The sequence below is a fragment of the Podarcis bocagei genome (genome assembly GCF_964188305.1).
Source record: "Podarcis bocagei genome assembly, chromosome: 5".
NCBI classification, from domain to species: Eukaryota; Metazoa; Chordata; class Lepidosauria; order Squamata; family Lacertidae; genus Podarcis; species Podarcis bocagei.
The window spans coordinates 82,670,424-82,694,098 of NC_138129.1; the positions used below are offsets into that span (position 1 = coordinate 82,670,424).

General features: G+C 40.3%; 1 protein-coding gene across 11 annotated transcripts in view; it reads left to right on the forward strand.

Annotated features, from left to right (window-relative positions):
- The window catches only part of NTNG1 (netrin G1), a 212,801-nt gene extending 190,943 nt beyond the window's left edge, over nt 1-21,858 (forward strand). For all 11 annotated transcript variants that reach the window (XM_081195009.1, XM_081195005.1, XM_081195011.1 and 8 more), the window contains one exon: nt 20,527-21,858. In XM_081195009.1, coding sequence (XP_081051135.1) covers nt 20,527-20,724 — 198 coding nt within the window. In that variant the 3' untranslated portion in view covers nt 20,725-21,858. The remainder of the gene's footprint in view (nt 1-20,526) is intronic.
- The last annotated feature ends 1,817 nt before the right edge of the window (nt 21,859-23,675 follow it).

A 23,675-nucleotide genomic window follows, 5' to 3' on the forward strand; every position in this document is an offset into this window, starting at 1 on the left:
CCTCCATCCTCCTCCACCTGGAAGTGGGTTCCTGCAGAGTAATAATTGTCCAATGCTACCTCTGTCTGTCTCAAGTACTTAGTGAAGTACAAGAATAGTTTGGGGACTGGTGGGTCCTTCAGTAGTTTTGTAGCTTTGGCACATATGCAAAGGTAAACTTGCCAGCCTCTGGCACTCTTTCTGGTAGCTTGCTTTGAATGTAGGGGCATTACATTGTTTTGACTAGATGTCATTTGGAAATCTCTTGGGATTATCTTAACACTACATCCTTGCTTGTAGTGCAACTGCTGAAGGTTCCACAAGATCTAACAAATACTGTTGTATAAACCCCTGATTTCATTGAATTGCCTCTCATTTCAGAACACCACCATCCCTCAGAATGCAACTCCCTTCTTTCTACTCATTATACATTTATCAAACATAATGGAAGACTACTCCAACTCAAAAGTTGCATGTATGCCTATATCTCCCATGGAAATATGGCACTTTAAGGTGTTTGACTTTGACTGCATCACATACTATATTTGATAATGTGGGAGACAGCAGAAACAGAAGGGAATAAAGGAAAGTGGGGATTCCATGACAAGGGACAAATGTGAACAAATGCAGTTTTAGCTACTCAAAGTTCAGTTAAGTTGGGGGTATTGCATGCAGCATTAGCCTAAAGGCAAATCAATATGCAACATGAGCTGCTGGTAGAGGTTCAAGTTATGGTAAGCAATAACCCCTGATAACACTGGTTCTGTTCCCAATGCCTATGCAACACCAGGTGAAACCTTATTTGTCTTGAATCTAAATATTTGTCAGTGCAGTAACATCCAGTTAGATTTTGATATATTTTTAGGTTACTGAGCGGCTGCTCTTGTACTGTTTCTGATTTGTTTTTATACTGTAATCTGTCCTGAAACCCCCAGCAGTAAATAGAGTTCAAGGAAGGTGCAAATCAACTAACACTTTCCCAGAGTTCTCAGTAGACCAAATGTTTTCTGAATTCATTTGCGTGTTTTTAAAGAGAAATAGCTGTGCCAGATACAGCTCATATCCTTACTTATCTCGATACCCATGCATTCTATTAGTCTAGGTTCCCACCTCTCTTACACTTTAATTTAGCAAAGGAGGCATCATGCTCCTCCAAGAGGCTCAAAGTGCCTTTTGATGCAAATGAATCGCTATCAAGGTCCACCATTTGTTACACATTAATAGTTGCCCAAAACTGCAATTGGATCGGGACCTTGGCATATAAAAATAGCTGCTATTGATTTGCTTAAATTCACACTGACATTTTCAATTGATCAACACTTTGGATTGAGTTAAGCTATAGCCCCTGCTCCAAAAAAGTTTACATAGCCAAGACAAGAGTCAGACCAGGGGTTTCAGAGGAGGCTACAGGAGGTTCACAGACAGATGAGTGGCCAGAAAATCTGAGGTGGTGTTTTCCCCCATAAAATATAAAAAAACCACATTATATATATTTCACCGGGAACTAGCCTTCAAATTAGCATGAATTTTGAAGTGTTTTGATGTCAGCTTGTGCTACCTATAGGTCTTCTACCTGATTCCCTATTTTTCAGTCCAGGACTCTGTAAACTTTATAATCAGCTCCTTTTCATGTTCACTTCATTTATTTCTCAAGGAAATTTATTATAGTAGTACAGAAAATTACAAGAACAGCAACAGCAGCAACATCTCTCTAATGTGCTATAAAGAGTCCCGAAAGATTACTTGCATGAGCATGCAAAGCATACACTCAATATAAATCCTTGTCTCAGCTGAAACTAAGCCATAATGACAACGAGTAGAATATGTGTAGCACGGGCAAAGTTAATGAAGACAGAGCCAGAGAACTGGTGTTATGCAGAACTGGGGGGGGGGGTATTCTTTTTAAGGTGGAACCCTAAAACGGGAAAGAGGGGGCAGTGGGTCTGCTGTGAGGTGTGTGTTACAGTTTGTGGCTGTGTTTGTGTGTGTGTGTGTGTGTGTGTGTGTGTGTGTGTGTGTGTGTGAGTGAGAGAGAGAGAGAGAGATGCATGGCTATGTCCAATGTATAGTAAGAATGAGGAAATATAAGGACCCCTGGTCTCAGTCACACTTGCATCTAAGCATGCATATGAACTTAACAAACATATGTAATGAGATATTTAGTTCAGAGACAGTGTGCAACAGAGAGGTTACATTTTACAATAGTATGTTGGAAAATCAGTACTTGGATAAAAGTCAAAAGCTTAACATCAACAAAACGTAGTTTTATTGCAAAAAAATATATAAATATTTATTACTATGCAGTCTTCTGCTGAAGGAAGAAGAATTGGCGAAGCAAACAGCATGTAAATTGGATTGGTAGTATGTTTTTGCCTGGGGCAGAAGGAATGGTGAGAGACACCAAATGAATAAGTGGAACCTAATTGGCAAGAGGAAAGAGGAGGGGAACGAGATTATGTGTTACTAGCAAGCAAAATGCAATAACTGGGGTCAATGATAGATATGCAACTGGGGTCAATGATAGATATGCAAAATGACAGTGAGGCTGATCTCAGAAACAAAGGATAGTGTGGAAGGTCCTTTGGGGTGAAGTCATGGTCAAGGGAATGGGCCTGCCCAGAGAACCCTACAAACACTAGCTGTATTTACAATAGGCACATGCATGTTGAAGAGGAGTCCTTGCTGTTACACCAACCTAAGGCAATTTGAAATTTGGCCTTCTGTCATGAATCTAAGTAATTGTCCCTGCTCACAAGGTTGGGTCATTCAGACACAGCTGCCAATTGCATAGGATGCATAGTGGTTCCTTGGTGGCTGCGGATATGTCTAAAACATTCCTTACAGAGCTCTGATTCGTCCCAAGAACTATCCCTCCAGCACATTCCCCTGTAGGCCAAGTTCTCATCTGCTTCTGCAAGGCTCAACTAGATGTTATTATATGCGACTATACCTATGAGGTTTCTGGTGTTAGAAATCTGTATCATGCTTCCAAGAAGACCTCCTGTATCAGTGCAGCATAACAATATCTGTGTGCCCTGGCAAAACTGGAGGTCTCTGTGCAAGCTACTGCAATGGGCTACAGTATCTGACAACTCATCCAGATCTACAGAATTCTGGATTCTGTTTAGGTTAGTTCCTTTGTATATGTTTGCTGCCATTTGATTTAATTTATTAATTAATATTATGCCTCAAGGGCCAATAATGTTCATGCAATATCTTATTTTACAGATTTTACTTACTATTTTAATTTGATGTTAAGATTACAAGCCACAGGACACCTAATTCATCACATGCATCCACGGACCTCTGCAATATAAAGTTGTTACTGAAATACTGATGTGAAACATTCAAGGCAAATTTGTAACCATAGACAGCATGGATGGAAGATGTTACTGAAGATTGACAGTGGGTGTTATCTGCTATCCTGTTGTTAGTCGGGGGCAGGGGATGAAAGTGTCCATTCAATAAGCACAGCTGGTAGGGTCTGGGACCAGGGTTGCCACCAAATTTACCTACAGCAACATTTTATGGTAAACTTGAAGGTTCCTGCACAGAAGAAATCCCAAGGAATTTTGAAGGAAGCAAAGAGTTTTAGTAAGTTCTTTTTTAAAAAAATGTCAGGGGTGCTTTACATATTCCCTGTATCCCTATTGCAATGTCCTTTCTTATGGTAGTAGAGATGACCCTTGTGAAGATAGGATTTATACCAAAGAATCAACACCCTATACCATGTTTTTATCTGTGTTGATTCTACACTACTAGCTGGCAAATATCTTAACAAAGAAGAGCAGACAAATAATGACATTGCACATCTGAGGATTTGTTTTTCTGATATGTAGATAGAAACAACTTTGAAAAATGTGGCGCATCACCTGCTTTAACATTTCACCTGGAGGGAATCTGTTGCACATTTCAGTGCATTCAGGTGACTATGTAACAGTTTTTGAGTTTTTCATTTGTAATATTACATATTCCTATGTTTCAAACAGAGACTAGGAAATATGGGGAAGGGGAAAATCAGAGTCAGAATTGCTAAATCTTAAACCTCCCAGGAGGCAGCTTCCAGAGCAGTGACCCCAGTAGAAGCTTCCATGGAAGTGAAGCCCAATGTGACAGTGAGGCTTCTATCTCTGTTTCTGGATGAGGCACATTTGCTCTTCCTCCTAGTTTCCAAATTACTTTTCTCTAAAGCTGCTGGCAACCAAGCTTTTCCAAAACGGCTGGAGTGCATGTCTGCATAAGAGGACACAGATGCCTTATCCTCCAAGAAGGCTCCCTTCCAGGAAGTCAAGACTCCTTTGCCAGATTATATGAAGGAAGGGTGGGAACCTATAGTCCTCCATACATTTTTGGACCATGACTCCACCCCTGGCAAAAGCTGGCTGGGGCTTGTGGGAGTTGTAATCCAAGACACCTGGAGATCCACAGGTGTTCTATCCCTGGTATAAAGTATCAGTCAACACCAAACACTTCCAGCGCCTCTGAGTCTCATTTCTGGCCTACGCCTGTAGTTTGGGGAGCTCTCCATGGTCCTGACTCTTATCTGCCTTTATTGCATTTCACCACATCTGACTGGAATATACCCACAGACTCCAGCCTGGAACAGGAAGAGGATGTGGTTTTATTAACACTGAAGGCAGAGCTATTTGCAAGTTTCACTTGGGGCAAGTGTCTCCCAGTGTTGCACATTCAAACACTAATTTAGCCACACAGGAAACTTTTATAACATGTCTGACACTTGTTGCAGCACTCTAAGTTGGAAAAATGTGATGATGCCCTGAAGCTGCACTTATGAATTTACCATCAAATCTTTTAAGTGAAGGCAATCTAGTGGAGTTATTATATGAGGGCGTTATGCCAATTGGAGAACAAAATGTGTCCCAGGGGCTGGTTCAATAAGTTGACTCTGGCCAGGAGATACATTGGTCTGCTCTAGTAATGCTGTTCTTATGGATCTTAAAAAAACAAAAACAAAAAAACACTTCATTTCCATACAACCTCGTATGTTGGCCTTACATCGGTCGGAGTATAATGTGTTGCCATGAATGTAGTAATGGGGCACCATACTAGAAATGCAACTAACAGTTACCTGACTTCAGTATAGGCAAAGAAGCATAATTTTTCACATCTGTTGCGGTAGATGTCTCAATGGTCCCAGTGAAACATGACCTTTTCTTAGGAGGCTGTCAACTCCCCTAGATTGTCTCAGCAGAAACAGAAGGGGTTTTTCATGCCCTCTCCCCAAATTAAAAAATACAGTTGTATCCAATGCAGTTGTCCCACTAGCACAATGACTTCCTCCTGCACATCAGGACTTCCGCTCCCTGTGCGCCTTCCACCCACCCCCAAATCTAGAAGGGAGAGAGAGGGAGCCCATAGTGGGAGTTCTTGAACTAACAGGATGACTTTGTTAGAGGCAACCCATAATGTTTGGATGAAGTTTACTGCTGGAGGAGAGGCATTCAGCTTTGCTGAAGGTCCCAAGCATCTCCAGTTAAAATAACTTTTGGCTGCAGGGCTAGGAAAAGCCCCCTTTCTGCTTCAGACCTACGGGTCCACTACTACTCAGAACAGCACTGGACTAGATTTTATTTATTGCATTTAAAAAATATTCTGTCCTGACCTTTAACATAAAAGTTTTCGGACAAATGGCAGCTTCATATGTTCATTATGTGTTTGTTTATCCATATCCTTGCAATCCCATCCCCACAGCCAGAGACTCAGGTTTAAGCCAGGAAGCTCCAAGAGGATACTTGCTCAAATTATGGTGAAATATTAGATATACCCACTCATAAGTGTACAAAGATTACAATTCAAGGAAAAGGCCATCTTGCTTTATCAGCAAAGTCACATGAGAGTTATGGGCACTTCTGTAGCATGCAAACAATAATGAATGTATAAAAAGTTAAACAAGAAGCCTGCTTCTTCTCTTCAGAAAGTATAATTTTTAAGCGGTTAATACTTGATGGCTTGGTAATAAATATTTCAATACAAGATATGGCAATCAGAAGTAGCTTGGAATGAAAATGCAAAGGGAGCTTAGAACAGAAGGAGACAGAGTTTCTATTAGGTGCATGAAATAAAACAGCTTGAAAGATTAAAACAACAATTGCTATGTTGGACTGCAAATCTATTGAAGGGGAAATTATAATGTTTATCGAGAAGAATTATTCATTGCTCATTTGAGCAAAAGCAGGCATGGGCAGCTCGTATTGTGAAATGACAGGTGGGCAGAAATTACTGTAAAAGTTTGTCCTCAGTAGGAGTTGTGAAAGTAAGCTTTGTATAAACTGCTTGCTCATCACTGACTTAGAACAGGTACAAAAAAAAATCCCAACAATCCAGCAATATATAAACCTGGCATTAAGGCCAGATATGAATAGATATGGACTATTTTTTTAAAAGTCATTAATATTAAATTCCATTGCATTTTTTAAAGCCAAGATCATTAAAAGGAAATGTTGCTAGATATGGGGTATGTCCATGGGTGGAGCCCTCCAGTTTGTGGCAAGTCTGGTGGCAGAGCAACTTCACCTAAGGTGGACAGCTATTTCCCTGCCCTCCAACAAGTCTACTACCTACTACCAAATACTATATCACAATGCTACCCAAATGACAATGGGGCCACAATCGGAAAGCAAACATGGATCCTGGGCTAAAGGATTCTCCCTACTACCACCACCAAATGATGCAAATCAAATAGGGCAAACCCACCAGGTCACCATGTGGGGTGTTCTATGGCTCACTGGCCCCTATCTGGGCCTTCGGACACAACCTTCCCCCTGGACTCCTTTATTGGGGTATCCTGTAATTTTGATTGTGGAGAAAGGGTGTGGGACCCACCCCCTTGGCTAAGGATCCGATCCAATGCCTCTTTCCACCAAAACGTTGTGACAGTTGCTATGAGGAAGGCAAAACCCCAAGACAGGCCCAATTTTGGGGCAAGGGAATTCCTCCCTGGGCCTGAATATGGTGACTCATCAATTCCACAACAAGGTGATACATGCGTGCTGCCCACTTACCTCTGGGCAGCAGTCTCATGCTGACTGCTGTCTGCTCCCAGCGCAGCTGGTTTAAATGCTGTGGCAGTGGACCAGAGTGAAGCCTGGGTCCATCGCCAGAGCCCCGCTCACCCAAAAGGCCATGATTGGCCAATTCAAATAAAATTCAGTGGTAAATCTCATTGACCCCTGCGGCCAGCTAAGGCTGATGATGGAGTCAGTCAGGTGTGCAGATAGGAACCCGCTGTTAACGGTAAGCAGTCCTTACTGATTTTACAGATAGGGCATGCTGAGCTTAGTAGACAACATATCCCATACTAAAGAAAACAGTAAACATGGGTTGTACGCATGGAAACCAGTGTCATACAGTGTTACTTAGAAGTGAGTCCCATTCAGTTTAATGACATATACTTCCTCCCAGGTAAGTGGGTATAGGATTGCCTCTGTTAAGGTTATGTCAACAGCAACAAAGAAATACCATTGGCAACAAAAAAGAAAAATTAAGGCAGCTCTACTACTAGCATTTAGCCGGGAATTAAGTGCTATGAACAGTTTAAGCCTTACATCTCAGTAAATATTGCATGGGATTGGGCTACATAAGTGTGAAGCAACAAACAGCATTTTTGAGAGCTACGGACAGATCGTTCCAAATACAAACAGGAACACGCAATCTCTCAAACATGTCCCCAGGCAGACGATACATATGCAGAGATACACATATTCCGGACATTGAAGGAGCTTTTGAGCCGAAGCACACACTACATCCTCATTATATATCAGCAGGAGTTTATTCAGCAGGGTGCTCAGTTAATGAGATGATGCATTGTGGTAAATTTGGAAAAGTAGCCATTTTGGTGTCACAAGGTGAAGTCCTCTTTCAGTGAAAAAGATGCTTAACTTAAACTGTTGTTATTGTCTAGGTTTTTTTCTTTCTTTTAAAAAAATCTTATTTCCAAGGCAGTTGTGGAGAGACAGTTTCACTATATGTGGCTCTCCCCAACCACAATAACTAAGAGTGGGTTTGGAGAATAAGGCAGGAGCTGCTGGATATTATAATGTAAATGGGTCAGTATCTTTGAGCCCAGTCACCCACTTCTACTTACCAACGGTAGAAGAGATTTACAAACCTCTTTAACAGGCACCCAATCCTACACATACTCAGTAAGCCACACTGAACTCAGTGGCGCTTACTTTTGAGTAGACCCATATAGGCTTGTGCTCTTGTGACATGCCTAACATCAACGCAGCTGTGCCAGTTTAATATGTTCTTCTTCATCCAGCTTTCTCACGCAGCAATACAAGGGACACAACTTAGTCTCATTGGCACAAAAACATACCAGAATTGCAGACCCAAGGGGGGAGCATCACCCCAAAATGTACCTTGTCCACATTCACAATTTCCAGATACCCATAGCACTTTAAACAAGCTAGCTATTATACATGATATGCTCATGTTAAACTTATCACTATGCAGTATATTTAAACTTTTAAGAAATTCAAAATAACTCACTAAATGTTTAGCTGCATGCCTGTAATATAAGGTTTTATGTGACTTTCAGGTTCCTTTCCTCCTGACAGATCCTTGCCGTATTTACCAACCTGGTCATTCCCAATATGCTTCTCAAACACATGATAAACTAAGAAGATCCTTCTGGATCAGGCCAATGACCCATCTAACCCCGCATTATGTTCTCACAGTGCCCAACCAGATGCCTGGGGGAAGCCCACAAACAGGGCCTGAACACAACAGCACTCTCCCCACCCCCCTGTTCCACCCATCTGTCCTCTTCCAGCACTTCTGCTCCCAGTCTTGCTTTCCTACGCATCTTACTCCTTTTGCCCTTTTTGCCTTGGATAATCTGACCTGCCATTTCCACCAGTGGCAGCTGCAGGCTCTTCAAAATGCCAAACTGCTGTGCAACAGAAAGGCAGCTGGGGTCATTACTGAAAGAGGCCTCTTCATCACCACTAGAGCCATAAAAACAATTCCCTTTGTAGATTATAGTGCAGATACTGAGAAGAAGCAGGCTTCTCTGTTTCCTTAGTTTCCTTTGAAAAGTGTTTAAAGTTCTAGCCATCATTTGAGAGCCTTGAGCAACTTCACTGTGTTAGAACCAGGGCATTTTCCCCCAGCCAGAATTCAGTTCCGGCACCTCTCAGGTGGGCCATTGCCATTATATCAGAATAAGGGAAGGGTTCGTGGTGAGTTCTGGTACCTCTTTTTCTAGAAAATAGCACTGATTAGAGATATTTAACTTCATTTCTTGCTTCACCTAAGGTAGATTCAAAGTTTAAATACTATGTGTATTCAAAAAGATATGAGCCTAATACTTTACCATAATTGCTAGAAAAGGCAGAAGAGTGCTGTTTAGTTTACATTACTAAAGGTATTTAAAAGAGAAAATATTGTGAACATTTTGCTTCTTATTTAAAAGTCTTCATTGATAAGAAAATGTATAAATCTTAAATACCATATCATAATTTAAAGAGGTATGAGTGGGAGGCATTCCAATAGAGAGATTATTTATTTTCACCTTATATTTTACAGTGCTGGCACAGTGACATTGCAATAAATAATCTGCCTTTTTCCATACATAAAGCAAATAGGGGGTACATGCCTCATAACTAATATAAATCCTGATATTTTCTTTCCACTTGTTAGCTTGGCTCATAAAAGTAATATTATAATTTTACTCTACTTTGCAACCTCCACAGATAATTCTTCGGAGTTTGTCAATCCAAGCCTTGCTTCCATCTCCATACAAATCTGAGGGTTTGAAAAGTGACATATTGTTCTGTGGAGATCACCCCCTAAACTTGCATTCATCCGCAAGTAAAGCAACACAGGATGTATTTCACAAGGCCTTCTGCCTATATCACCATAACCACATTTGGAAGCCCTGATCCCTATGGAGAAGGCCAAGAATGCAGTCCTTTCCTCCTAGCTGGAAGCAAGGGTTACAGCCAGATATAAAGAGCTTGCACATGTGGCTCTGCCATATTCTTATTATCCATTCATTTATTCATGAAATGTATTTATTAAATTTATATTCCTCCCTTCAAACCCAGAGTAGTGCATGACAAAATATATATAATATGGAGATCACAAAACAACAATTATAAATCGGATATTTATTTATTTATCCCTTCACTTAATTTTTCATTTGTGCCACGTTCTGCTCTTGTAACTGGTGTTCTACTGCTGTTAGTTAGGTTTCCCCCCAGAAAACATAACATTTAAAATAATTGATAACCTATTCAATTTCAAGCCATAATGTGGAAACATGGCCTCTTTGCTGCTATTCCGCTCCTGTCAATATATCAAGTAAAATCCCAACTTGTGTGATTTACCATGGGGTGGGGGAGGGAAATCTAAAATGGAATTTGCACAAATTGTCAAAACAATAAATTGTCATTTTGTTGAAAGCCAAAGCAATATTAAAAATAGGACCAGCTTCTAGTGCTCCCCCCCCCCATGCACAACACTAAAGTGAAGCAGTAATTAAAGTTTTTAATTGGCATGGATAATCCAGACAGAAATCTAATATCTTTCTCATTGTGAGGAAATTCAAATCCAAAGGATTCTCTTTTAGCTACCCAAATGTAGAATAATTCTTTTCAAAGCATTTCCATAAGCATTTTGCTATGCACAGCGGGTATCTCGCACAAAAATTTACATAACAGACTTGACTTACCTCTTTGGATCCATTCTAATCTACTTATTAAAATGTGTAGGGCAGTATTTTTCTTCCCTGACAAAAAACTGGAGTGTACATATATAGCTCAGCCAGAACAAATTTCCCTTTTAAGTCAAGCATACAATTTTCAAATGTGGCATTAGACAAGAGTCTGTACGGAAACCCACCGTATTGCTTAGTAACCCTCTAGTCACATCCCAATGCAAGGTTTCCATAAAAGAGCTGTGCTCCAGTATTATCTGCACACTTTTTAATAATTTAGAAGATGGGGAATTGTATAGCTATAATCCAGAGTCCAACGTATTTTCCAAAGGTCCCTATAAACTCTCATTGCCAACTGTGGTGGTTTATACTGTGTACTGAATGCTTTTTTTCTCTTCTGTGGTAAACAGTGCACCCAAGTTGCATACACAAGGCAATATTTAATATTCACATACTATGGAGGCAGCTTACTGAGAGCTGATCCTAAAATGAAGGTGGCAGAACAGCCATTTTATGGATAGCTGTGAGATAGATTTCACATTTTTCACAAGCCCAAACCCTGCTTATGAGACTAGCTGAAAGAAAACAACTCACTAATTGAATTCTTGGGAAATGAATAATTACTGATGAGAACAAAAGCTTTCATCAAAAGTCTATTGTTTTATGTAGTTTTGAATCCATTTCAGAATTTTCTACACACACACACACACACACACACACACACACACACTACAGTCCTTGAGAAATATACATATTGTCATTGCCCTCACTTGCTTTAACTGACTTTAGTTGCCTTCAGTGATCATCATTTGGTCATATATCTTTATAGCATCATAACCTAATTACATCCACTATATCAAGGGTGAAGAACTGGATTTGTCCAGCAGGACAAGTCCGAAAGGTGAACAATGCCTCTCACCTGTCAATCACCTCACAGTTGGGTATGTGTAACCTGGTAAAGAGAAGACTGAGAGGTGATTTCATAGCCATCTTAAAATATACATGAAGGGCTGTCACATAGAAGATGGAGCAAGCTTCTTTTCTCCTGCTCCAGAGGGACCCAAACCAATGGATTCAAATTGCAGGAAATGAGATTCTAACTAAACATCAGAAGAACTTTCTGACAGCAAGAGCTGGCAGCTGGCAGTGGAACAGACTACCTTGGAGAGTGTAGAATCTATTTCCTTGGAGGTTCTTTTTAAAACAGAAGTTGGATGGCTATCTGTCAGGGATTCTTTAGTTGCAATTCCTGCATTTCAGTATCAAGTGGGACCCAGACAATGAGCTAAGTAGTGCTGGCAATAGGCCCTTCCAAGACCTGAGGCAAGTGCCCAACCATGTCAGCCTCTGGTGCCAGGGGTAGGAAAGGAGGAGTGTGTTCTTGGGGCAGGGAGTTGGTGGGTGGGGCTTCTGAAGAGTAGAGGCAGTGGGGTGGGCAGATGGAAACCAGAAGAGAATTTTGATCGAAACCATAAAATTATTATTATTATTATTATTATTATTATTATTATTATTATTAATACCCTGCCCATCTGGCTGGGTTTCCCCAGCTACTCTGGGTGGCTCCCAACAGAAATAATAATAATAAAAATAATAAAAATAATAAAAATAATAATAATAAAGCAGTAAAACATCAGACATTAAAAGAATGTAGAGGCATATAAGATTCATTTCTCCCTTTCAAACATACCAAGCACTCCAAGCCACTGCCGTTCCTACTAGAAAGACTTCTTCAGTTCTGGTCTGGTTGCATACTCCTGACTCTCTTAAGGCTGCCCAAGGCTCTGTGTTATGACATGTGACTTTCCTCCATCAAAAAAAATTAGGTTGTCAGTACCTTCGGGGAAGAAGAATCTACATTTTCATGCGGACTGTTACTGCATACTTGGTACAGATTTTCATATATAGATATATGTAATGTCCAACCTAAAGCTGAACAGGAAAACATTTGCTCTCCTTCACTGTGGGAGTCTTTTATCGCATTTGAATACTACTATGTTCCCTTCATTTTCTTATCTCTAAGCCGTATGCGCACAGTTCCTTTGGCCTTTCATTACCAGCCTCATGCTTCTGAACTTCATTATCACATTTACAGCTTTCCCCAGTCTTCAACCGATTGTACCCCTCAGGTGACTCCAGCAGCTTTGAGGACTGTATTATGAACTGCCTGGTATCCAAAGACAATCAAAAGGATTTATGGCATGGCTGGAGCTGAGGATTCCTTCCCACCCTTAAGAATCTTCTTCCTGAAAGCACTTGATCTAAATCAGACAACTGCACAAGCTTAGTTAACCGCGCCTCCCCTTGCCTAAGAACAACTGGAGGGCTCCATCCCCTCTGGGACAACAGTAATTCTAAAATGCCTAATCCTGGATTTATTTTCAATTTTGTCCGTTTTAGAAAGCAATCTCTTGTTATCCTCTATCAGGCCTGTCAAAACGACTCTATGATCTGAGATTATTATCTCTGTCTGGAGAGAGTGCCCACTTATTCTTTTGTGCAGTGCTGGATATTGTTCCTTTACTCTTTTACCTTTTCTGCTATTTCAAAGTCCTTGGTAGCTGCATTTCTCCTGTTGCACACCTCTGGAACCGATTGTATGATTTCATAACATTTTTGAGCATAGGAGATACAGAGTAGTTTTAAGTCTATTTCTCTATACCCCTGGTCTCAAAAGACCCTTCCTTCCTTCCTTCCTTCCTTCCTTCCTTCCTTCCTTCCTTCCTTCCTTCCTTCCTTCCTTCAACATATTAGGAAGTGTTGAGGTTTCAGAATTGTGACTTACATTGCCCATATGCAAACATTCTGAATGAGAAAATCCAAACATAAGTTTCTGCTTCCCATATTTTCATGGAGCAGAGTCTATATGAATTACTGCAGTCCTGATCCTATTCCATAGTTTAGCCCAAAATTGGGTCTTCATCATCACCAAACATGGCACCACTGCCTTACTCTTCAGAAGCCGATGGATCCTGATCAGAAACTGGCTTAAAACAACTTGCTATGCCAACAACTGTAAGATTTTTTTTTAACTCATTCTCCAGAGATCTAGTATAAGTTCAAATAAATATTTACAGAAGGTCATTAAGTGTGATGCTTTGAAAATAATCTGATTCAATTCACTGGGACTTATTCCAAATTAAGTGTGCATAGCCCCAGGCTAGAGTCCTATGAATATTTACTTGGGGATAAGAACTCTGAATGCATTAGGATTTACTTTTGAGTAAACACATGTAGGATCACGTTATTATTCAGCAATGAGTTGCCTTTGGGCAATGTTGTTAACTTGTTTTTATGATTTTAAATCTAACTTCATTTCAAATTAAATGGGTGGCTACCAAATCCCTTTCAGATGCAATAGTCAAAGATGCACCCATCTCCACCTCTGTGGCTGATCTTGATTTTTCCTAAGCACCCCCACCCCCCTTGATATGCAATTAATTACATCACCTTCTCAAAGACCATTACTTTCACTTTTTTTGTCTCATGGGGGGACACGAACATTTCTGTTTCAACCTAGTCTTCATGTTATAATTATTCATTCTTTCCATAGCATTGGAGTAAGTGGTTGTTTTTCATAGCAGCATACAACTTTCTTTTACATGATTTCACATTGTAAAAATATAGGGAAAATGATATAATGTTAGTATATATATATACTAATCCATTGAATGAGTGTCACTTTTTAGAAGATCTACTACTGTGCCAGAGATCAAAAGCTGTTACATTCATTTTCCAGTCCATATTGCTGGAATCGTGACTTCATTCAAAATCGGGGCTGGGAAAACCTTAGGTGAAATGTTAAGAAACATGGAAAGCCTGCAATCAGCAGCACCTAAATATAGTATACTGACTCTCGTAGTCTTTAATAGGGTCATCCATTATGCTATAACGATTATAGGGTGTCTGCCTTGAGTGGCTCCTTTCCCTTCAGTCTTAACACTTTGGGTCAGTCTCAAATGCCACCTTTTCTCAGCTGCTTCAGCATTAATCAGCCACCAAGTGGAAGAAATGGCTGCTTTTCCCAGGAGGCCACTAGCAATTGCATCCCAGATCTCCCATTGCCAAAATGTGGAAATCCATCAGTCCCAGCTATTAAGTGCTAATGAGAGCAAGGTTTCTGTGCATTTAATAGCTGTGTGGGAGCAGGGATTTCATCAGGTGATGCTTGTCTCACTTGTAGATGACAAACTGCCACCTTTCTATGCAACTGTGAAAGTACGCCAGCACAGTGTGCTTCTTTGCATCTTCCCCTTATTGGAGTTCATACAGGTGATGGCTTGCACCACTCTCCATTACTGGTGTACTATACATCTCAGTTCCATCACCTCCCTGTTAGTGAAAAAGATTCACATGCCCCAGAACGCTGTTCTCTTCCCTTTTTTTTTTTTGCGCTAGATTTGCAGTTATTAATGACACTGGGATTAGAAAACAAATGGCTTCTTGTGAATCTATACTGCCATTTTCTAACACGTGAACTTGTGCTACAGTGTTGTGATTATGCCTCTGAAGTTGTTGTGTTTGCTAATCTGCCATGAACCGGTCATAGTTGGAAGCTAGCTACTATGGGTCCTACCCAATGTCCATTTATTCAAATATTGCTTCTGTCTGATGGTGTGAGTGAAAGCAATTTGTGTGGCAGAACAGTCATCAAGGAAGAAATAAATTTGTGGCTAGCCAAAGGTTGAAGGGTATAGGTGACTCACCAGCTTCACTCAAACATCAAAGATAAAGAATAGAGATGAGCTGGATATGATTTGCTTAACAAACATTGTCATTTTCAGTCAAGCAAAGGTAGGTAAAGGTATCTTATTGCAGCCAAGCAATAAGATAATGAGTGCATGAAACTACACACACACACACAATGCATACAAACCAATGCATAAAACACCCCCTTCAAGGTGTTTTACATAAGGATTTGCCTTCACTTTTTTAGCTTGCATGTCATACCATGGGTCAAGCTACTCGTATCCTTTCTATATAGCCCTCTAAGTGTTTAGGACAGGGCATACCAAGAGTTAGAGCATCACAAAACATATCACTACACCGCAGTTGAAAAAGCAGAAGTATCAGTGCAAATGATTAAAATGGAGCTGCCAGTAATTTCATCATAGACTTTATAAAATGCTGCAGTTACTGTGGGATGGAAACCATAGGCGTAGACAGGGATCATGCACTCTTAAACACTCAAATGTTTTGCAAATAAAAATAAACCCAAACAATAATTATTAGTTATGAGATAGGCACACTTAAGGAAATGTCTCAATTAGCATTCAACGTCTAGATATTAAGAGCTCATCTGGTGTTTAAGAGGGGCATTTACTTAACTATTAGTTTGCCATTTAATTATTTAAGGCTAGTAATGATCAATATCCATGCTATTGCATTGATACTCCATGCCTGACATTGCCCAGTTTAGAAAGAAACAAAGAAACACCAAACCACAGCTGCCCTTTTCAAATATGCCGAATCTTTTAAGGGACTTTGCAGCTGGATTTTTCTACAAAAGTTTTATTTATTTCAAGCCAAATGAACTGAAAGATCATATGTGAATATTAGATATAAGCAGCATAGTCTGCAACCTTACACACACTTAAGTCCTATAAATGTCTACTACAAAATAGTCTCATTGGGTCAATGGAACTATACCTCTTATGGTAAGTGTTCATAGGATTACAGCCTTGCTGAGGATATAGACTATAAGGAATAATAATCGCTGATCATGTGACTGCAGTGCAAAGCAGTCATGTGCAGACAAATCATTTATCAACAACACAAATCTTCATACTCTCCTCAGAGGCATTGCTTTTCAGTGCTGTTGGAAATGCATCACTTTACATCCAGCACCACAAACAGAAATAGAACTCAACATATGCTATGGTATTCACTGGAGTCAATTTATTAATTTAGATGCTAATCAAAGGATTATATACATATTTGAGTGGACCAGTCTAAAGATTTCCAAACAAATGTGGAAATTCACAAAATATAATCTTGCTATGAGTATCTAAGAAAAAGTCTAGTTCCTTATTCTGCATTTATTTCTTCTGTTGCTGCTTGCAATCTTTTCCCAGACTTGAAATCTCATCAGACTTGCTTTATGGTTTATTATTTCTCTTGGTTTATATCTGCAATATAAATATGCCCAATTAGGCTCGTCTAGTGTGCTATATTAAAGAAGACTAAAATGCAGACATATGGTCATCATCATCACAATTCCCTGAGCAAGCAGCATTTATAATGGCTTAATATGCAGTTGTGACATTTACAGATCAGAAACTGTGGATGCATTTCAGTGTTGTGTCAATGGGTCATAAAAAATACATTAGCACTGTAAAAGGAATCGCACAGGAAGGTGACGAAGGAAGAACATGTTTAGATGCTGCCTGTTGGTTGCCCTCCTGTTAATTATGGCACGGTATGCTGGAGAGGAAGTGAAAGAGCATTATTATTCAACGCATTTGCATGAACAGAATTAGAAGTCAACTGTGCATCGGGAACAAAGGGCATGCTTTATAAGCAACTGTAAGGGAAGCAATTCCACCAAGAACTACTTGTTGCTGCAACCACTGTTGATTTGAATAGAGCAAACACATGAAACTTCCTTATTTTTCTGTCAGGGTTTGGTCCATCCTGCCCAGTGCTGGCAGCAGCTCTCCTAGGTCCTACTCAGGTCTGCTCCCTGAGATTGTTCTAACTAGAAATGGAGTCTTGGATTGAACCTGAGAACTTCTGCCTAAACAACATGCATTGAATTACTGAGCTACTGCCTTCCCCCGATAAAGAAGGCTATGAGGGATTTATTTGATTGGTACTTTGAGTGTTTAAACTCCTTTTAGAATATCTCTATCATAAAAGAAGAAGGATTAGCAAGAGATTGGACAGAGGATGCATGCTGGGTGGGTGGGTGGGTGGGTGGGTGGAAGGAAGAGAATGTATGCATAGGAAGAAATGTTTTAAAATGTGACATATGTACTTCTCGGTTAATTGTTGTCTGTGGCTAATAGTCACTTTGTTGTTGTTGTTGTTGTTGTTGTTTTAAAAAGGGAGACATTTGTCCTATTTCTATCTGTATTCACTTGCTTACGAGATTCCCCAGGAGCATGCTCCCATTGCTCTGCTATTTCCTCCTCGTGCTTTCAGCTTACCTTCCACAGATACGTTTGCTCAGTGTAATGGCATCATGTCTCATATTGGTATTTTGCTTTGGGCAACTAAGTGTTGCCTTTTTGTTAATGCGCAAGTTTTGTCCTGTTTGCTGCAAATATCATCATTGTATATAAACATGACCATTAATAATTCCAATTCAATAATAATAATGACAACATATAGAGACTTTGTTCAGACAGTAATGCTTCCCCTTGCTATGCCCTGTCTGTCAGGAAAACTGCACCTTAAGGCACTCCAAAGGCAGGGCCGGCCCTAAGGCAATTGCCTCAGGCAGCAGGATCCACAGGGACAACAGATCCTGATACCAATGTTCACTCACCCCTTCTTCCCTGGGGTGGTGCCATTTTGTGGTTCGCCTCAGGGGCCAAAATGTCTTGGGCTGGCCCTGTCCAAAGGTATAAAATTACTTGGATACTGAATAACTGTGAGCCTGCAATCTGACAACAAATTAAGTAGGCATTGATTCCAAAAAATCCCCATTGTATTTGTGTCTGTGTAACTGGGCACTTGAGCCCTGGTTAAGCATTCACCCAAATGCTTGTGTGGGTAGAAGTGGAGAGAGGTGGCAGTGCTTCTGGACATGCTGCCTTCACTTCAGAACTTCCTGCATTTGGAGAAGACTGTATCAGGGCTCATGAGCATGCTTAGCATCCCCCTTCAGACCCCTCCTCTCCACACAAAGGAGGTCTGAAATGCAGCTGGTCCACACGGGAAGGTTGGGATCAGGACTTGCATGCTCACCCCTGCCCTGCCTGCCCTCTTTAAGTGCACGCATGTTCACTCCGAAAGCCTGGAGAAAGCTAATATTGATAGCACAATCCTATGCATGTGTATTCAGAAGTAACTCCCACTGTGTTAATCTGGGCTTACTCCCATTTAGGGTGCATAGGATTGCCGCTTAAAGCTTTGGGCTTCCATCCAAGAAAGTCATTTACATGCAAGTAATACTCGGAATTTATATAGACGCTCAAAAGAGTTGCGTAGAAGTCAAGGGAAGAAATCAGTTGAGTTAAAGGAGTAGGCACTGCTGCAGAGAAATATTCAAAGATCCTGTTATGTGCCTGTGATTGAGTTTATTTGAGCCAGGTTCACTGTCTCCAGTAATAAGTGGACTGGTGTATTTTGCCATCTCACAACAAAAAACTAATGTGAGCATGGTAAACATAATGGGTTGGATCCAACAATGCCCTTCTGCCTACAGAGGGAGGCTTCTACTAACAGAATGGCTATTTCACATAGCACACAGAAGGTTTGTATGAGAAAGATGAAGCAAAGAGCACAATCCTAACCATTTCTACTCAGACGCCAGTCATGTTGAAAGCAATGGGGCTTGCTTCCAGGTAAATGGGGTTAGGATTGCAGCGTAAAACCAGAATTGTTATTCTTTTGGTGCAGCATCAAATTCAACCTCTTGCACAAGCTGGGGAACTGCTATAGAACCTACCAATTTATAGCGCCACATGTATTTGCATAAAAGTGCTGTGTGCTATTTTCCTTCCACTCACTGTTCTTTGAATCTCAGCTCTATAGTTTGGATTCAAAGCAATGATTACCAACGTATATACAGATTTTGGAAACACACAGAGCCACCTGTTACATAGAACTGTATGCCTGGTTTTCCATTATTCGCATAATTATTTATATCTTTTGAGTGTCGGTTACATGCACCCAGGAAGACTTCTGCATGGGCATCTCATCAGGGTTATGCCACAGTATAATTTTAGCGCTGAATTGGTGGTGTGATCTTTGGGCATATTCACATAGCTTTCAAGTCACATTCATAACATTCATGAAGCATAGATCTCCCAAGACTGTACCACCACTGTAGGTGGGGCAATAGCGTTTTCCTTCATGTGGAAAAGTGGCATATCAGGGAATGAGTTGGACTAGTAACCTTTTCTCTAACATGTTAAGTTTTCTGGAAGGGAATGCTCAGACATGTGATCCCATACCTGCTGTCTGTAGTGGAACAGTCCCAGAAAGTCTATACAGTACTGTAATTTTTTCTGAATGCATAGCTTGGATAAATCTGCACAATACACAAGTGCAAAATTCCACAGTCTAAAATGGTCTAGGTTTTCCTCTTTGACCATTGCACTTAAGCAGATTGCCAAAGGTTGGTGGACAGCATGTCTGGCTTTCTTATGTTCCCCATGAGGAAAGGGTGATGCCTCCCCCCCCCCCATGAGATTATATGCACCCCAGACTAGCAGCCTTGTGTGTGTTCTATCCTGCACACCAGAGTCTGTGGTAACCCTGGTAACATGAACATGGGAAGGTAATTTAAGCCTTCAGCTGGGAGCTGTAACACAGGTTGGTTTATACACAAGCTGGAAAACCAGCACATTCAGTGTGCATAACTGCTGGCTGTGGGGGGCAAGCACTTAATTGCTTATAGGCTGCGTATAGAAAGCTAACCCTTTCAGGGAGGTGAGGGGATGAAGTCACAGAGATTCACGACCAAAGAGGCAGGCCCACACTCAAGCCAAGTTCTTCAGTACATTTGCTGGTGAGTAATTACCATGGGTTTAGCAAATCTACTCACAAGTAAATGCACCGAGTACTGAAATTATCGGAGTTTAGGGGTGGGCGGGTTGAAGAACCAATGCTTTTATTTTTATTTTTATTTTTCCTCGTTGCTTGTCATAACCAAGTCACATATACTGATTATGCTTTTCTCTTTCCACTCTTTGCAGCAAACGTATGTGACAATGAACTTCAGATTTGCCAGAATGGGGGAACGTGCCACAACAACGTCCGCTGCCAGTGCCCCGCAGCCTACACTGGTGTGTTGTGTGAGAAGCAGAGTTGCGAAATGGACCCAGACGGTTGCAGTCAAAGCTCTGCGCAAGGGGCAATATCATTACCACGTGTTATACTCCTATTACCACTGATTGCTCCATTAGGATTAAGTGGGTTTCTCATATTCTAGGCAACCCAGCTTTGGAGGATCGACTTCAGACTGCTTAAAACAAAAAAAGAACATGCCACAGGAAATCTGAGGAAAAGAAATTGCAGCAGCAGCAAGCAGATGCTAATAAGTCTTTCAAAAACATAAAAGGGGGAAAACTAAAATCTCCACACATATATAGACTCTATAAAGGCCCAAACGAACTAAGCCATATCTATCTGTGGTGGACAACCCAGCGAGTCAAGACTGTTAATTTTCTGACTCAAGCTTAAGTCGGCAGCTGCCAATACTATTACTACTAAGTCACAGCTGCAAAAGCTTACACAGGATCGAAAAGGCTTTCGTAACCACCCCCAGATGGGAATACAAAAAAAGAAAGAAAGAAAGAAACTACAGAACCTTGCTCCTCCAATCTGGTGCGCAACTGTACCTCTTCCCAGTGTGTGGACCAACCAAATAGAGGCAATTCTTTGCTGTCAGTGCATTGTGGGTATAAGGAAATCTGTTTCAAAGCTGCCATATTGGCCTGCTTCAGCCCCTGAAATTCCCTTTCCAACTGTGCTTTAGTGAACGTTGCTCTGTAACCCTTGTTGGTTGAACGATTTCTTTGTCTGATGTTAGTAAATGCACATGTGTACCAGCTCCCTCCTCAATAAATCTAAAGCCAGTCATACCCTTGTATATTTTAGAAGTACTGCATCAAGTTCATGCAGTGCTGACCTACTGTACAAGAGTGGCTATAGGACAAAAAAAAAGAGTGTATTTATCCTTTTGTATTCAAATGAAGTTATTTTTCTTGACTAACGTAAGACGTAGATTTTTTGTATTATTGCCAATTTGTGTTAACAGACAATTTATTAATGTACTTTAATCCTAATCAGATTAAGGGGGGGGGAGTTATTTTTTATTTTCATCCTATTTTTTCTTTCTTTTTTTTCCTTTCACTTTTCATTTAATTGTGCAGAGATTTCTCTGTATGGGCAACGTGCTGGCATCAAAGAATATCAGTTTACATATTATAGCAAGTGTAATAAGATTCCACCAAAGGACATTCTAAATGTTTTCTGTTGCTTTAACACTGGAAGATTTAAGAGAATAAAGATTCCTGCGTAAACAATTTCAGGGATTAGTATTGCAATTTCTTAACTGCATTTTACCAGTTTGATGGAATAGAAATTCAAATGCAGAATTGTGCAAACACAATGAGATGGATGTGAAAGAAAACTCCCCAAATGATTCAGAGACAGCAATTATGAGTGGCAAGGCCATGGTAGGTAATGTTTCAGCTGGCAGACAAGCTCAATTCATTTCCTTCAAATCAATTCAGTTTAGCTACAATCATATACCAACTTACTTGGGAGCAAGCCCCATTGGCCTCAATGGGACTTACTTCTGAGTAGGATGCCTAGGATTACAAGTGTCAATATACTAATTATAATTTCTGCTAACTAATTTATTCACAGTAATACGTACAACACATAACATACATGTATCAAAATAACTTTATAAAGCTGAAATGAAATCAATGTTCACAATTCATATTTCAATGTTGATTTTTTTTAAGTCAAGCTCCAATATATGAAACTTACAAGTCAAAATATGACATGAAAAGTCAGCATTCAAATATTTGGACTGGTTAAATGAATGAAGGTAATATAAAGTACTTAAGTATAAGTAATCTATGCAAAACTGCCAAATACTGATTGCTACTATGTCAGATACAGTCAACTTATCTAATTAATTAACTGTATAGCATGCCTTCAACAAAGAGGTTCCCAGGATAACTGACAAAAGATAAAAGAACAAAATGCTATCATAAACAATCAAAATGGTACTAGACTAGCAGTTTCTAGCAGCATTTATAACAGTTTGAAAAAGCCAAGAAAATGCAAGTTCCATCACTGCAAAGATGAAGGCACTAGGGAAATCCCCTGGGAAGGAATTTCCAAAGGCAGGGTGCCACAACCAAGAAGGCCATATTTCTAGTTCCCACTTATGAAGATTGAGGCACTCACAAGAGAACCTTTGTAGATACCTTCAGTGCATATACTGGTTGATACGGAATGAAGCACTTGTTGCTGTTTATTGCCATGTGTTAGAAACTATCAAACACTGATTGGTATTGCATACCAGGTCTCCAGTACTGTTAAACACTGATGGATACATGTCAGCAACTGACTAGGGCTGAATGCCACTTGTCAGATATCAGATATATTGACTATTGTTGCAAAACCTTTGAGTGCCAGTGCTGAATTTTCAAGTATATGTCAAATATGTGCACATTAATATAATATCCGTGATCAAAAATTCTGAAAGCATTATTACTGGGGCGGGGTGGGGGCATTTTGCTATACACTTAAGCTAAAATAGATCTGTGGTTAATAGATGTGCGGTATGATTGCCAGCACTGTGGAGCAACAAATGTCTTGCAACCCCCCTGCCCCATAAGCATTCTGAGTACTTTGCTAGGTGATCTGTTTGCCCCCAATGTTAGACTCTGAATAGGTGCTACCAGGAAAATGATGTGCATGTTTTATAGAGATAGTTAACTCAACGGATGCATATAAGTGAGATGCAAGATCTCACTTCTTAATGATACACTGCTACATGCCTCAACATAACAGGAGAAGCCTGCACAGCACAAGGCTATGGTAGTATGATTTACACTACGATAGCCCTTCCGTGATCTACTTTCTCTGTGCAGTAAGAGATGGATCAGATGGACTCACATTTTTGCCATGTTTTGGGGAAAACAGCAGAACTGGGCTTGTGACACATCATTAGAATAAAATAGACTGAATATCGAAATATTGGGAGTGTTTGGACATACGTAGGTGAATAAAAACCATAATTGTCTGTATTTTATTGGAATGTGTTCAGAAGCCTGAAAGGCTTTCACAAATAGGCACTAGATGGAAATTATGGTGCTATAAC